Here is a 16567-nt window from a genome sequence, read left to right on the forward strand (position 1 = left end):
CAGAGGGTCCGTCTGTTTAAATAGACTGCTTCTCAGGAGGCGGGCAACAGTGTATTATACACTCGACAAGCATGTATTTTCCAGCCATGGTCCTCTATCACTTTTGGTTGCTTTCCATGTTTATTATCTCAACTTTCTCATCAGCATTACCATTTTATGGCATTGATTACGGCATCAATATCTATTCATGTCCAAGTTTGGATCACGTCAGAAACGATTTCGCCGCGCTTAGAAACTATACGAACCGCATTCGTATTTTTGGTCTGGCACTGTGTAATCAAGGTATCAAGAATTTCATTTAACGTTTTCTTTGCTATCACGAGAGCTATTGTCAATGCTAAGTTTAGCCACATGGTCTGCCAGGGGCACTTGCATTGCAAGCCTCTCAGGAGCTCGGCATGCGCCTCTATGTGGGCATGTGGATGGACGGGAATGAACAGTCGTTTCAACAAGAGCTTGCGGAATTGACCACTTTGATGGATCATTTCAGCATGGATAATGTAGACGGGATTATCGTGGGCTCCGAGGTTCTTTATCGCAAAGATGCATCGCTTCAATTTTTGCTGCAATCGATCGATCACGTTAGGGAAATAACGGCCCACCGAGGCATTCCAATCACCAATGCTGACACGTTTGATAGAATCACACCAGAGTTAGCGGATCATCTTGACTTTGTCATGATGTAATGTATTATTCGTATTTTACAAGAGCACAAAATCAGCATGGACTGACGTGATGTATGGACATTGCTGTAGCAACATCTTTCCTTACTGGGAAGGCGTGCCGATTGAGAAGGCTGCGGACACATTGATTGACCACTACTACGAAGTTGTTAACCGCATTGGAAATAGCAAACGAGTACGTATATCAGAGACAGGATGGCCATCAAGTGGGCCTGATTTTCGGGACGCCGTTGCTTCGCTTGAGAACCAAAGCAGGTATGTAACGCTGGGATGTAGTGCCTGTGTATGTGCAAGGTATTAGGTCACGGGGCTATTAACAAATTACTCTAGATATTTGAGACAAGTGCTATGCCGTACACGAAGTCAGGGAATTGATATGTTTTGGTTCTCAGCCATGGACGAGCCTTACAAACAAGGCGTAGAAGCCCACTTTGGACTCTTCAAATTTGGTCACGGACCTCTCGTGCGATATGAGACGCTGTCGGATGATGTGTGCAGCAACAGCCAATAAATTGCTCGGAATGAAGAAAAAAATTTTTTTTTCAGTGGCCCTTGTTTGCCTCTACATTTCTTTTTCCATCTTTTTTTCGTACTTTAGGATTCTGTTCGTTTCGGAGGTGAGTGATTGCACCTAATAACTTGAAGACGGTGGAAAGGCCAAAAAATGATGACTATGTGTATATTGGAGCTGTCAGAATCAAACAATGTTTGAAAAGATTCACAGCTGACATGGTCCCTTCGAGGAAGGACTTGTCCAAGTGTGGTGGGAAATTGCTATCTTTTGCAGCTATACTAAATGAAAGGCATTCTTTACTCTAGGAAATGTTGCACATCATAGATAAGTGATAGCGTTGAATATGTGAATAAGTTATTTACAGTGTTGCAAGTTGAGTTGTGAGGTATCCCAATCGGTACTGATAACAATAATAATAAGAAATGTGAAAAAACGTATTTCTGTCTACTTTATACTTTTCCAGGCAGTGCAAGCTTTTTGCTGCTTTTTGTGTCCAGAAAGTTTGGGTGGATTTCAGAAAAGTCTTCTGTACCGAGGACAGGGAATCCCCACATCTTTCATCGTCGCTTCGCCAACTGTCAGAGAGATCCGTTATCGGTTTACAGTGTATGCAAGGATTTACCGAAAGGGATTTGCTTCGGACGGACATATAGTAGTCACTCTTGAACAGACTGATCGTACCCTTGTACAAAGGAAGAGATAGAGATTTTGCTTCACCAGTACATACGCATTAATGGAGAAGATTAAGAAAAACCAAGGAAAGAGCGGAAAACGTGTGACGGAGAGATTTAAGCGCTTAACGTACGAATAGGATGAATTAAATAGATAACAAAATACAAAGGTCTTCTATCTTACTTGAACAAAGAAAGAATGGGATATAAAGAAGCCATCTTGCTTTTATCGTTGTAATCTAGCCTGAATGGACCTTTCATAATTGTTTTCGACTTGAAAGCATCATGCCTTTATGGTGTTGTAAACCACGTTCCTTATCTTCTCCACATAAACTACATAGGCTATTACTATTTGTCCAAAGCAAATCCCTCAGGACGACTTTAAATCATCGAGAAATTGTTCGCGAGTTGTACACTTTGCCTTTTGACTCGTGTTTACGTTGTCCTCGCAGCTGGAATGTAGGCAGTCTTTTCTTCTCTTTGTTCTTTGGAACCATACCTTAGCAGCAAAACGCAAATGCAAATATGTAGCATTTTGCCTGTACGGGTTGTCCAGATGCATTTTCGTTCTATCGATTACCTTAGTAGATATTTTAAGACTGATTTACGTACGGCAAAAGGCGCTTATTGCTACAGCGAAGATCGAATCCGCAGTAACACCTAGCGAATCGCACTACATACGTATATCCTGTAGTCAGAAGTGTCGCAGTATTCGCAGCAGACTACCGCAGCAACGAATATCTATACGGTATAAATACTCTCTCTCGGATATCGAATAACGGACATCCAGAAGTTGTAACCAAAATTACTCAGAACTTCATCTTTATTGCTCCCTTCCATTTCTGTTAGGAACTGTATCACTAGTTGACCTTGCTAGCTGAATTACACTAATTTGAAGAGGATTCCGATAGCCAAAAAGTTCAAGAGAAGGTCCGTGGCAAAATGAGTAATGGTAGAAATATAACCCTTATACGATTATACAGGTCATCATCGTATGGGAAAAATCTCTTTCATCCGTGAGCAGTTTCTCATAGTGCCTTCAAAATGTGAAGACAGTACTGAATGTCAAACAATGAAGATTTGGGCTGGCACGAATTCCTGCGTTTGACATCCAATGACTCCGCGAAGAATAGAATGTAAAAGTGAAGATTCACTGACTCATTTTCGATGATATGAACAAAGCCAACTTCCAACACTCTACTACATGACCGCGAAATAAGTAATATCATTGGCGCCCGGATTCTTTTTTTTGTTCTCTTTTCCCATCTTTCCAACCCGCCGTTTGTTGCACGTTACTGCTAAAAGATGGTGCAATGGCACTTGATAGATGGGTGCGATCCAGACTTTACATGAACGGGTGCAACCTTGTATTTTCTTGGTATCCAATAAAGTTTGCAAGTGAAAGCGCACGGGGATGATGCGAGCTCTAGCAGATCTTTTGCAACACAAGACTAACGCTAAAGAAATTGTGCAATCGCGTACGAAAATTGTGCATACGATCCAAATTCCGCAGACCCGGACATATAGCGATTTCTTATCTTGCGAAGTCTTGCAAGGATGGCGCCATACGACTCCAAAGATGCGTAGTAACACACACATACAAATTAGCTTGGATGACTGTATCATACTTGATATTGTGGATCTTGATAGATTGGCATAATTTTATATAAATACGGTTTGCTAGTCATCCTCATGAGATTTATACACAATACTAGCCTTGAATCCTCTTCCTCCTCCAGATTATGTCTTCTATTGACAAGAAGACGCTCGACGAGCGTGTTGACACTGCCAGCATCAAAAAGATCGATTATGCAGGGACCAAGAGATACTCAATATCATCCGAGTTCGAGACTGCCTCGTCTGATGGAGGAACCACACTCAACTACGAAGCATATGATCCAGAGCTTCAATGGACCAAGGAAGAAGAAGATAGAGTGCGCCGCATCATTGATATCCGCCTCATGCCCTTCATTCTCCTCATGTCATTTGTTCTCAACATGGATCGAACCAACGTCTGTAAGTTACAATATTTGGATAAACGGAAAAGCCCTCTTCTCGAGTTTCTAATATTTTTTCTTAGCAAATGCACTTTCGGATTACATGCCTCAAGACCTTGGTTTCGACAATGATATGTACAACGTGACGATCATGGTCTACTCTTTTGTATTTACAATTTTCACTCTGCCTTCCACGACTGCTGCAAAGCGCATCGGTGCAAACATCTGGATCCCTATCCTTATGTCTTCTTGGGCCATTGTCACCTGGGCGCACGCTCTTGTCAAGGTAAGGATAAATGCTTACTGATCTCAAATAGACTCTAAAGCGGCTCATCATGATGACTTTTTTAGAACTATCCACAGTTTATGGTTATCCGTATTTTGATCGCGGTCACTGAGGGAGGTTTCATCCCCGCATGCCTGTATTATCTTACAAGCTGGTACAAGAGCAACGAACTCGGCACACGTCTCGCTTTCTTTTGGGGCGTTCAGTCATTTGCATCGGCGTTCTCTGGTCTTATTTCCTTTGGTATCTTTCGACTACGCGGTGTTGGCGGCCTTGAAGGTTGGAAGTGGCTTTTCTTGATCGACGGTATCTTCACACATTTCGTGGCCTTTATTGCCTTGTAAGTATTAAATTGAATTTATCCTCCTTATATTCCTGATCACTCATCCGGATCGATATTTCAAGCTTGTATCTCCCACGGGGTCCTGCCCGGACACCTGGCTTGCTACGTGGACGCAAGGGATGGTTCGACGAACGCCAGAAAAAGATTGCTGTCACCCGGCTCATCCGTGATGATAAGAGCAAGACCGAGCAATACAGTCGTGTTACCTTTCAGGACATCAAGCGTGTGCTCCTTGACACCAAAGTGTGGATGCATCTGATTACAACCTTTGTCGGTTTTATTCCACAAACGCCCATCAGTGCATATTTCCCGACCATCATTCGCGATGGCGGTTTCGAGGTCACTACAGCCAACTTGCTTACTATGCCTGCATACATGGTCAACCTAGCTTTCTCAATCCTGATTGCAAAGAGTGCTGACAAGTTTGGTGACGTTGGTCTTCATGCCGCCTTTGAAGCAGCCTGGATGCTCGCCGGTTTTATTGTGCTTCGTACGCTACCGCCGGACGCTAACCGATGGAGTATCTATGCTGGTGCGCTGATTGCAAACGGAGCTCCTAGCTGGCACGGAATGCATATCGCATGGATGTCTTCAAACGTTGCGCCCAACGGCAAACGCTCTCTCGCACTTGGCCTAATCATCGGTGCCGCAAACATCTGCTCTGTTCCCGGTGCTATAATCTATCGTAAGTTATAAGTACCAGGACAATATTTTGATGCATCTAAGCTAATTTAACACCTAAAATTTTAATTTAGAATCGCGCGACGCACCTAAATATTACTATGGCAACACCATCTGCATTGCTCTCACTGCAGTCAACCTCGTTGGCTTCCTCGCTATTCGCACCCGTTACATCCTTACAAATCGCTGGCGAGAAAAGAAATGGAATGCGATGACCGAGGAAGAAAAGAAGTATTACAACGAGACTACCAAAGACGAAGGCAGCAACCGTCTCGATTTCCGCTTCCGTATTTAAGCAATCATTGTCCTTATCGCTGTTCTCTTTTACCCTGTACAGTATTCCCCACATTTCCAAACATTCCTATTTATGTGTATCATAATATCCTTACTGTAAACTACAAAAGTCCATATATATAAACCGTTACTGTTTACATGAACTATCCACAAAGAATACCACACTGTTGATTGATTACGGGCAATTCGTTATATTCTTGTATTTGAAAAATTGTGTCAAGTGTGTTTCGAGTAGTTGCATACATTTTAATTAATCTTCGTTCCTCCCCATTCTCCTTGTGCGCCCGGACTCTTTAGATCGCCCTTGTCTTCAGGTGTTGTTTTCGTGCTGACAACATCGGATTTAACTGTCGATCAAATCCATGTTACAGAATTGCATCTCCAAACTAGTTCTCGAGTAAATAAACACATACCATTCTTGCTACCTTTCTTCGTCCATAAGAAATAGCCACCGGCCACGACTGCAATCAGCAGCGATGCTGCCCCCCAGTTAGGACCGCTCCTCATTTCTCTGTTTGCATCTTTTGCCATCAATTGAAGCGAGAAACACGTTAACTTTCAAGCTCGATAACAACTATTCACTCTTTTCTCATCAAGCTACCTTCAGGATCAACTTCTCGTCGCAATCTTAATGGAACTCTGGTTGCGCGTTTAAATGCGTTCATACTGTGCAAAAGTAAGAAGGAAGAAGGAAGGATATTGCGTAAAATTATGGGTTGATTTGGCCTTATATTTATTCCGTCGGTACCATCATCACTCTGATATCATCGCACGACATAGTCCGATGAGACGAGATGGTGGGGATGCAGGCAGTCCCTGACAAATCCAGCTGAAAGAAATTGCCAGCTGCTTTTGTAAACAGTCCCACAGACAGAAAAAGTAGCAGTGCTGTTTTCTATGTAAAGATTGAAAAAAAATTCCTTCATCAAATTTTTGTGAATGAGTGAAATCTAGTCATCGCTTTCTAAAGGTTTATTAGCCGGAAGATAGACACAGTGAGGTGCGCCAGATAAGTCGAGACCTTCCTTGCCACGTTTCCTGATGAATGGAAACGTTGCACTCGGCACTGTTCAGCTAAAAGCGGATCAACGGTGTCTCGTTGCTGCGCTATCTCCGGCGACTCGATCATAACGGTTGCAATTCCTGCGTAGAGATGCCAGACAATGTGGCAGTGGAAAAACCACGTTCCCGGATTATCGTCTCTGTAGCGGAAGATGACATAAGTGTTTGCATCTACAAGGACAGTGTCCCGTTCCACTGGTTTCTCGAGCACCCAAGAGTCCGTCTGTAAAGGATCGCCATGGTAATAGTCATGGGGTCCTTTCCCACGTGCGACAATGTGGAATTTGTGACCATGTAGATGGACTACAGGAATTTAACATGAGTTTTCCCTAGTTATGCGGCTACAGCCTCTTTAAAACCGACAGTTTTAAGCAGACTTACAAGGGTGGTGATCGCCATCGTAGTTGTTAATAACGATCTCAATGTAATCATTTTGCTTGGTAACATATCCTCGGCCTTGTGGACCATATACTTCTGGATTTATTGCATAGTCGCCAGTTGTCAAAGCAGTGTAATATGTGGGTGTCAAAGAACTGACGAATGGCACACGGTTGATCATGCCACGGTTCAGATCATCCTTCGTCACTTGGTTCTCGACTGTAAAGTTCAAAGATTGATCCGGCTCAACCGAATACGTGTTGATAAGAGAACGCAAGCTGAGGTCATCAAGCGTGTTTGGTATGGTGTTCTCCCGAGGTGCAAAGTTAACATGCGACTCATCGTAATATATCGGAATGGTAGCGTCTAACAATGCAGGTTGTAAGACGCAATGTAACTGAGTGGTTGCGTTATACACTGCTTACTTGTGATTTTCAAGACTGATATGTCACCTCATCAATTCGCTCCATATCCACATGCATGTAATAGTTGGTATCAGTAGCATTCTTGGCCCTAACTAGGACAGCCAAGCGTTGGGCGACTGCCAAGTAAACCTGATCTGTCTTGTACGGCTCAGTGTCGCTCTAGTATGCAAGCACGTTAGAGATTACATTGTAAGTACTCGATTTACAGCCGCCCTCCTATTACTTACGCCATCCGTTTCAACGATTTGCATATCGTGATCATCAATATTGAAGAAGAAACGCTTGTATCCCGCTAAAATTGAATAATCGGAGCAGATAGGTTTTGCCGGGTTGAAACATATAGTTGGTAATCCATCATTTATGATAACAGAGTCTTTGAGACAGCTAGTTAATAATCAGTCCCATTCTTTGATTACAAATCCACTTACTTGGCGTGGGCTCATTTCCATCAAGATTTGCCTTGCTCAGGTACCAATCAAGATTGACTTGAGATTGATTGTGATACCAATCTTTTATCGTAGACGTATTGCTGGACATTGAGAATGACGGTGTCGCCTTTGCTGGCTCTCACATCAGGAAATCTGCATCGATGTAATTAATGATTAAATATCACTCAGATATACAACGAGCCCATTCTATTACGGCCATTGTCCGTTTACACCGATAACCCGACGCTCGTATAGACCATCAGGATTAGCAGAGACGTATTCAGGATTCCAATTAAGTTCGAGTCGCTCGGCTTGCACCGCTAGGGCCATGAATGCCACGGCCAAGACAGACACGCATTGAAAATGCATCTTTATGATGACTGTGAAAAAGTAGGTCCAAGCGGTACAATATATTGATTGATTTATAACACTCGAACAAGAAGCAAACATAAGACGGCTTGCTCGATACTTCCTGGCCGTATACAAAGGGCATGAACCAAGGATCCGGGGAATAAACAAAGCTATACCAGGATAACAATTGCTATTATTCACAGCAGATCGTTTCTTTTCACATTGCTAATATTTACTACGGTTGTTTCATTTGTGAAGGATTAGCAAACATGTACATCAGATCGAGAAATCGGGCCAAACGGACTATACCCGATTTGGATGATGCGCCCAAAAACAGCAAAGATTCGGTAATACCTTGCTTATGCAAGCAAATCGAAAATAAAAGACAAGTGACTGTATATTGGAGTTTCTCACATATGCTATAGGAAATTTCAATAGAAAAGCATGCAAGTATTTCAATCGGAAAGATTCCGAACCCAGACTGAAACATTTCAATTGCAAGTTCGGAACACTGTGATCAGTCAATGCTTCCACGAAAATCAGATGTATTGTTTCAAGTATATGGAACTCAAGCGGTTATTTGGTATTAAGATTTCCAAGTTAATGGAGCATGCATAAATGAATGAAACAGGGCGGGCAGGGTTGCGGGAACCTGCAACAATGACGAAAAGTGCGGAAGGCTGTCTTGGGTTGCACATGCATCCATCCCCGTCGGTGCTCAGTTCCCATTTTCTTTTCCACTGGACCCCCATCAAACCTTGTCCCCTCTTTCTTTTCTTCGCTTGCTTTCGTTTTTATGCTTTAGGTAGGATGTCTGATACTGTAGTTGCTTCAGCCAACAGTGTATCAGCAACAACCGGCATACCGACATCCCCACCCACAGCGTTCGTCAGCACAGCCCTGGCAAATGTATCATCAGCTGCTAGTTCCTTCTTATCGTCTTCCATCAATGCATCAGCATCAACCAGCCCTACAGCGCCGTCATCCAGTCCTACCCATAACAGCAATCCATTCATTCCAGATTTTAGTGGGAATTACAGTAACATCCCAGGGACGGTCGTCAGCAGCGCACAAAATCAGAGCGGATTAGCAACTCAACTGCTAGTTTGCGGTGGCGTCGGTCTCATCTGTTTTCTGGTATTTTGCTATCTGCGCCCTCGGTAAATGATAATTGAATACATGACCATGCAAAGTATTCATGATGCTAACATCTGACAAAAAAAACAAAAAAAAGGTGGACTGAAATGTTTGCTCCGCGTTTAAACATGAAGAGGTAAAGCCGTTGCTGATTTCCAAATTGTTTCGGTTCTGAGTATGCGATAATTTTCTGATGCTCACGGAGCAGTTTAACAGGCACAAACCTCCAGAGCTTCCGAGTTCATTCTTCGGATGGATCATACCATTGATCAAAGTAGACGAGCAAGAACTGTTGCAAACTGTCGGTCTCGATGCAGTGGTTGTAAGTTCCGTGTTTCCACGCTGGAGCCGGCAGCGGCGAATTGTTTCCTGATCTTGTGTTACCTAGATGCTCCAATTCTTTGTGATGGCTATTAAGCTTTTCGGAATATGCTCTTTCCTTGGAATCGTCACGCTGATTCCTATCAGCGTCACCACTGGAAACATTACAAGCACAGACACCGAAAACGTCACAAACGGTGGATTGGATCGTCTCGCTATCACTGTCCTCGATGATTCATCTGACTACCTTGTCGCATACCTGATATATACCTATCTATTTTGCCTCTTGACATTCTTCTTTCTGTATCGGAACTATCGATCATTTATCATTCTACGGTCTGCATATTTAATCCGGCTTTCTAAAACATTGACGAATCGGTCGATTATGGTCACTGGGATTCCAAAAAGCCTGAGAACCGACGAGAAACTCGCAGAGTATTACGAGCACCTTGGTATTGGGCATGTTGAAAGCTCCCATATTGTTCGCCACGTCAGTGAACTGCGGCATTTACTCTCGAAACGTACATCAGCGTTGAGAAGCTTGGAAAAGGCATATGTCAACTATTGGGGCAACCCTTGCCGGATACCAGGCTACGATCCAGATGAAATCTTGACCAATGCTCGGTTATTCCAAGCTGTTGCTCAGCGTCGAATGGAGATGGAACAAGAGAAAAGCAGCTACAATAGTACTTTTTTCCTCGGACTCGTAGAAGATCCTCGATTGCGAGGACGCAAGGCGGCACAAAACAACAGCAGACCGCAAACAAGGCCTGGATTCCTCGGACTCTGGGGTAAAAAGGTGGATGCTATCGATCATTACACCAAAGAGTTTGACTCGTACGATCGCAAAGTCATCGAAGCACGCAATTCTACGGAGTTCGAGATGACATCGGTCGGCTTTGTCACCTTTGAAAATATGTCCAGTGCAGTAAGTCGACTTGCATTACTGCTCACTTTCTTTTCCATATGTAACCATGTATAACAGCTCATTGCGGCCCAAATTGCTATACACCCGGAGCCTTTTGCATGCAGAACCGTAGCAGCGTATGAGCCACGCGATGTGCTTTGGCAGAATGTGACTATCCGTGGCCGCGAACGTCTCGTGCGAGAGATATTCGTATGGGCTATAACTATAGCTCTGTCACTATTCTGGATTTTCCCAATTTCCATCTTTTCATCTCTCACCAGCATGAGAACTTTGGAGCATGTAGTCCCTGGATTGGTTGCGGCAGCAGAGAAGAATGTTGTCTTGCACAACCTGGTACAAGGAACGCTGCCTACCTTAGCAGTTCAAATATTCATGGCTGTTTTGCCATTGATATTTGATGGTAATCCGGGTTTCAGTGTGCATTCAAAGTCCAGCAAAGCGTCTAATCATGCTTGATTTATTTCTAGCTTTGGGTATTGTGCAGGGCCAGCGAGCACGCAGTGACATTGCAGAAGCCACGTTTAGCAAGTAAGTCGTGAAGGTTGTGGTCCTTGATGATCTGAGCTTTATTGATTTACGTCCCTTTTTTTATATTCGAAGATACTTTTTCTTCCTACTCTTCAATGTGTTACTCGTCTTTACGCTCGTCAGTACCATTTTTAAGACGCTCGAACAAATTTTCAATCATCCTGCCGAAGTACTGAACTTGCTTAGTACAAGTTTGCCTGCTGTAGATATATGTAATATCCCACGACCAGTAGAAGTATCTAACCAGACATGCTTTTGGTAATAGGTCGCGCCTTTCTTTATCAACTATACGGTCCTTCAAGGGATGCTATTGTAAGTCGCAAGACGCCTAACCGTCTAATACTATATAATATGTTCTAATTGGTTATTTTAGGCAGCCTTTGAGCTTACTGCTACTCGGTGCACTTATTGTACGTGGATTCAGCTACCTTTTTCTCTGCAAAACACCTCGAGACTATGCCGAAAATCGAGCACCTTGGACGTTCAACTACGGTGTCGGCTACCCGCCTCCGCTTCTAATCTTCATCATTGTCTTGGTGTACTCGACAATCTCACCAATCATCCTTGTTTTTGGAACAGTATATTTCTGCATCGCCTATCTTGTATACAAATATCAGTTCCTTTATGGTATGTTCGCTTTACATGTCTCTCTAGAGCTTTTGTCTTGACATCTTTTTACTTCAGTTTACTTCCAACCTTATGATGCTTTGGGTAGCGCATGGCCGATGGTGTTTCCTCGCATTATAGTTGGAATGATCATATTTCAATTGACCATGACTGGATTGTTTATCCTCAAGAAAGCCATCACGCTCGGCGTGCTTTGCGTCCCGCTTATAGTAATTACTATCATCTACAAGATTGTCATGGATTTGGCCTTCCGCAAAAATAGCCAGTGCCTGCCGATGCAGCTTTTGAGGGACGAAGCTACAAAAATGCCTCTCAAGAAAGGCGATTTGAGCTCTGACGACGATGATGATGACGATGATGATGATGAACACAACAACAACAACAACAATAATAATAATAATAATAATAATAACAGGCCAGAGGAAGGTACGGCCGACATCAGCGAACAGTCCTCCGACGACAGCCAAAAGAAGCTGGCCCCCATCCAGGAAGAGAACAGTAATAATGGATCTGCTAAGAATCTATGGAAAAAGGCAGCAGCGATGGCACTTACTCAAACTGGTCAGTCGATGCTATCACTGCGATCTACCGATATCAAACCCAAAAAGCGCCGGAGGGTCGTGCTTGACGAAGATGACTACGAAGCGATTCCGGACAATCGAACAGATTACCGCCAGCCGCCCATGATGCTTAATCCAGGCGTTTTAGATACTGGTTTCAAGAAGTTTGGTAACCCATACCTCATAGGCATCCTCCCGCAGCTTTGGCTGCCTGTAAAAGCCAACCAAGGAGGCTCCATTGCACAAGCACCGCTTGATCGCACGAAACGTGTGACAAGCAAGCACCCAGGTGATGCCAGTGGACGCGTTGCCAACGAACTGGCACAGCTATTGCGACGTGTAGAATCTGTTCGACGGCAATCGGTACGCCGAGTGACCACATTAAAGAACAAACCGGACAACAAGGCACCAACGACGATGGCTGATGTCCTCCCAGAGCCAGACTCTTCATCCTCGCATAACACCTTCTTGCTTCGGCATATATTCAAGCAATCGTTCAATAGCACAGCACAGCAGCCATCTACCGGGACTAGCAACAATCACACCCGCCGCACCAGCATATCTGAGCAACCTATCAACCGCGATAGCTCTGATCAAGAGCAAACATCTAGTCATAATAGCGGCGGCGATTTCCACCCACCTCATTATCCGCAAACCTCTTGATCGAGCCATATATCAATTTCTCAACTGTTTCCGTTTTGTGTCAGAAAAGAAAATGAAATTGGAACTAACATCTCCTGTGCTTGGACGAACTATAAATGACTTTATGTGTAATGGATTGGTAACGTTCAAAAAAATCAACTATCATGTAAATAGCTGGAATTCTGCAAATAGTAAAACTATCTCCTGACAGTTGTCCACCACACTATCAATGATACCTATTATTGAATGCTTTTTGGTTGCAAAGATTCTCCCTATTTATTTTCTCCGCGTCATATGACACTGCTCGCATGTCTGACCTGCCAACCCAACTCGCCATCCACGTTTTTGGTTCGACGTAGCAGGAAGGAATGAGGATAGTGGTTGTTGAACGGATCACTGCCCGACCACTGGCACAAATTCTAGGTCCAGGTCTTTCGACTCTCCGATTCGGTTCTGCATAACAACGGCATCCCAATCTTCGGATTGCCCATATCCGGTAGCCTAATAACAAAAAAAGGCTTCCCAGCAGAAAGGCTTCTAATCTTTTTCTATTTGTGTGTGCGCGTGTGAACACAGCCTTCTTCTCTGTATCTGATCGCTTTTCTCTTCTTACCTCGTAAATGTATGGGTCATCATATCATGCGCATCATCAGCCATACTACAAAGCAGCTCTGGCCGGACCAGCAGGCAGACCGCCTCCAGAAACACACTCACAAGCAATTCCGCGCGGCTCTTCTTCATCCTCCTCATCCCTATCTAGCGCGGTAGCAGCTGCACGCAAAGGGCGTCGGTCTAATTATTCCTCCATGAGACGGCCTGTAGGTGCGTAGTTTAAAGCCTTTTCTGTCTGTGCTCTCAAAGATCACTGCTAATCTTGGCGATCAGAACGAGTGTTGGTAGAAGGAGGTGGTGTCAAACTTAAAGTGCATGTTGACGACGTTTTGGATGATTGGGACTCAGATCCCGAGCTGGAAACGGCTCAAATCCGGGAAGCATCCAGAGTGCGCCGAGGACACGTTGTTGCCAGGCAGCATAACAGTGGGAGCAGCAGCAGCAGCGGTGGTAGCAGCGGCAGGCGCTTAGAGAACGAGTTGCCATTCTATTCCACTGTTGTGGAACCCGCCATGGCCCTGGGACAGCAATGGCCGCCCCGTCCAGCTCAGCCAAGAGGTTTCCAGCGATACCAATCTGGGTACAAAGTACCACCATTGCATGAACCGCAGGTAGTACATATACAATCTATATATGTATGCAGCCAATCTAGAAGCAGTTCATTGAGCTACAAAGGTTTTAGCAAAGACCCAAGCCGCTGTATTCATTGACAGTGCATTTGAACGACACGTACAAGCGGCACCATCCTGAATTCCAGTACGATACTGCACGATCCAACCCGAAGCGGATACTCACAAAGCCGAGCAAACCAGCCAAGAACGATGGATACGACAATGAGGATCACGATTACATTCTGCGTGTCAACGATGTGCTTGGGGAGGAGAAGGAATACCAGTAAATATTTACCATTATATGCCCCAAGCTACTAAGGAGACTGGAGGACTCACGAGACCAAATGGGGACTATGTAGATACAGGGTCATTGATCTTTTAGGACAGGGAACATTTGGTCAGGTAGTGAAATGTGAGCGGGTTAGCACAGGGCAGTTATTCTCTGTGAAAGTTATCAAAAACAAGCCCGCATACCGGAACCAGAGCCGCATGGAGGTCGAAATTGTGAAGGAGGTAAAATGCATTCATGCTATCAAAGTTGACTGTCGGCTTTCGCTGATACTCTTCAAGCTGAAACAAAAATTAGATGCAAAAAATCATCACCATCTGCTGCAGCTGCATCACACTTTTAATCACAAGAACCATCTGTGCTTGGTGTTTGAACTGCTCTCCTTTAATCTGTACGAGCTAATTAAGCAAAATGACTTTAAAGGCTTGTCACTCAATCTTGTCAGGGTCTTCGCTCTGCAATTGCTTGATACCCTGACGCTCCTCAAAGACGCAAATGTTATACACTGCGACCTTAAACCAGAAAATGTCCTTTTAAAAAGGTAAGTTGAGAATTGGATATTCTCTTGTGGTAAGATAATTCACCTTCAAATTTTTCGAATTAGCCCGGAATCGCCAACCATCAAAGTGATAGATTTTGGATCTGCGTGTTTGGAAACGCGCCAAATGTACGAGTATATCCAATCCCGCTTCTACCGATCGCCCGAAGTGCTTCTGGGTTTGCCATACACATCTGCCATCGACATGTGGTCCTTTGGGTGCATTGTAGCTGAGCTTTTTATCGGCATCCCGTTATTTCCCGGAAGCTCAGAATACAATCAGTTGAGACGTATTGTTGATATGCTAGGGTAAGCGATGAACTTTAGGCTTGAAATAATGGCCTTCAATACTTAGATTACAATATAGGAATCCACCACAGAGTATGTTGGATAAAGGGAAGAAGACCTTACAGTTTTTCAATCGCGAAGCCCATACTGGAGGCAAACAAGTATACCGACTAAAGTCAAGAGAGCAATATAGCAAAGAGCATGGCAGGAATGAGTTACCAAGCAAGCAATATTTCCGTCAACGTGATTTGCCGTCGCTGATTCTGGAGTACAATCCTGGCCCGAAAGCTATGCCTATAATGGACGAGCAGGAACGCAAAAGAGGTGTGAAGCAAAAAAAATTTAGAATAACGAGAAATGGCTATGCTGACTGCCATCTGGATTTAGATATACAAACCCGGCACGCACTTGTCAATTTCTTGGAGGGCGTTCTGCAACTTGATCCGCTGACGCGCTGGACACCACGACAGGCCCGATACCATCCATTCATTACAGGCGAGCCGTATGTCGAGCCATACAAGCCGGAAAAACATATGAAGTCGGCCATGAGGCACGAAGCTGCTTCGTCTGCAAGCTCTCAGAACGGCGCACATGTACCAAATAACGCACGAGTGACAAGTCCAAAGGAGAACAACCACACTGGGGCTCATCGTTCTCGTGCGCGGTCAATGGGCGTGCCAACGATACCCAGTCACATCCAAGAATTGGCTCAAGATATCCAAGCACAACCAGTCATCCGATCCACCAAGGACGCGGATTCTAACAACGGGCGCAAGCTCAGACCTGGTCCCATGCCGATTGTTGAGACGATACCAGTAGCTGCAACGCAGCAACAGCAAGGAGAGCAACCGCGTGTACATCGGCATACGCGGTCCCATGGTAACGTTGTCGGTCTGCTACCACCTGAAGTTCCACGCACCATCAAAGCTACTACTGGTAGTACTATTACCTCGTCAGATACCACGCTCGCTCCGTCGGACTCGAGCAGTGTTGAAAAACACACCGTCTTTGTTGAGAATAATGCACTCGTACCTATTATATCCGGTTCGCAATCAGAAGTCCCACAGGCAACGCGCAAGGTGAAGATAGCGCCAATGCTCAAGGTTCGATTCGGGTCTCGAGACTCGCTGCGGATGGCAGATGAAGTGCACGTGAAAAAGGGGGAAGCAGACTGGCTTGTTGAGACACAGTCGAAACCAAAACGTCGTTTGGCGCATGCAGGCGAGGCTGCGGGCGGGCTGTTGCTGATGCGTCAAGAGAATCCAGAAGAAGTAACAAACAGCAGTGGAAAAAAGATGGCGGCTGCGCTGAAACGGCGTTCCTTGCTGAGTAGTAGTAACAGTAACAACGACAGCGGAAACATGTAAAGCGAC

General features: G+C 44.5%; 6 protein-coding genes across 6 annotated transcripts; 4 read left to right on the forward strand and 2 right to left on the reverse strand.

The window, feature by feature from the left end:
* Positions 1-86: 86 nt before the first annotated feature.
* Positions 87-1194, forward strand: VTP01DRAFT_4076 (uncharacterized protein; the record flags this gene model as incomplete). Its single annotated transcript, XM_069382718.1, has 4 exons — positions 87-282; positions 364-682; positions 756-938; positions 1014-1194. The coding sequence occupies 4 exons, from the start codon at positions 87-89 to the stop codon at positions 1192-1194; spliced, it is 879 nt and encodes a 292-aa protein (XP_069243491.1).
* Positions 1195-3610: 2416 nt separating this feature from the next.
* Positions 3611-5470, forward strand: VTP01DRAFT_4077 (uncharacterized protein; the record flags this gene model as incomplete). Its single annotated transcript, XM_069382719.1, has 5 exons — positions 3611-3884; positions 3949-4151; positions 4217-4491; positions 4557-5179; positions 5250-5470. 5 exons carry the CDS (start codon positions 3611-3613, stop codon positions 5468-5470), a joined length of 1596 nt encoding a protein of 531 aa, XP_069243492.1.
* A 245-nt stretch (positions 5471-5715) lies between these two features.
* VTP01DRAFT_4078 (uncharacterized protein) lies at positions 5716-6134 on the reverse strand (the record flags this gene model as incomplete). The annotated part of the gene is made up of 3 exons (XM_069382720.1): positions 5716-5816; positions 5883-5990; positions 6071-6134. The coding sequence occupies 3 exons, from the start codon at positions 6132-6134 to the stop codon at positions 5716-5718; spliced, it is 273 nt and encodes a 90-aa protein (XP_069243493.1).
* Positions 6135-6433: 299 nt separating this feature from the next.
* On the reverse strand, positions 6434-8131 carry VTP01DRAFT_4079 (uncharacterized protein; the record flags this gene model as incomplete). Its single annotated transcript, XM_069382721.1, has 6 exons — positions 6434-6834; positions 6913-7306; positions 7362-7493; positions 7562-7707; positions 7763-7894; positions 8008-8131. The coding sequence occupies 6 exons, from the start codon at positions 8129-8131 to the stop codon at positions 6434-6436; spliced, it is 1329 nt and encodes a 442-aa protein (XP_069243494.1).
* Positions 8132-8923: 792 nt separating this feature from the next.
* On the forward strand, positions 8924-12877 carry VTP01DRAFT_4080 (uncharacterized protein; the record flags this gene model as incomplete). Its single annotated transcript, XM_069382723.1, has 10 exons — positions 8924-9273; positions 9348-9386; positions 9467-9572; positions 9639-10499; positions 10557-10899; positions 10967-11027; positions 11100-11229; positions 11293-11339; positions 11401-11654; positions 11712-12877. 10 exons carry the CDS (start codon positions 8924-8926, stop codon positions 12875-12877), a joined length of 3357 nt encoding a protein of 1118 aa, XP_069243495.1.
* A 599-nt stretch (positions 12878-13476) lies between these two features.
* Positions 13477-16561, forward strand: VTP01DRAFT_4081 (uncharacterized protein; the record flags this gene model as incomplete). The annotated part of the gene is made up of 8 exons (XM_069382724.1): positions 13477-13678; positions 13742-14079; positions 14151-14362; positions 14439-14592; positions 14650-14909; positions 14973-15215; positions 15274-15518; positions 15582-16561. 8 exons carry the CDS (start codon positions 13477-13479, stop codon positions 16559-16561), a joined length of 2634 nt encoding a protein of 877 aa, XP_069243496.1.
* Positions 16562-16567: the final 6 nt, after the last annotated feature.

The sequence above is a fragment of the Rhizomucor pusillus genome (assembly GCF_041956525.1).
Source record: "Rhizomucor pusillus strain CBS 183.67 unplaced genomic scaffold VTP01scaffold_2, whole genome shotgun sequence".
Taxonomy (NCBI): domain Eukaryota; kingdom Fungi; phylum Mucoromycota; class Mucoromycetes; order Mucorales; family Lichtheimiaceae; genus Rhizomucor; species Rhizomucor pusillus.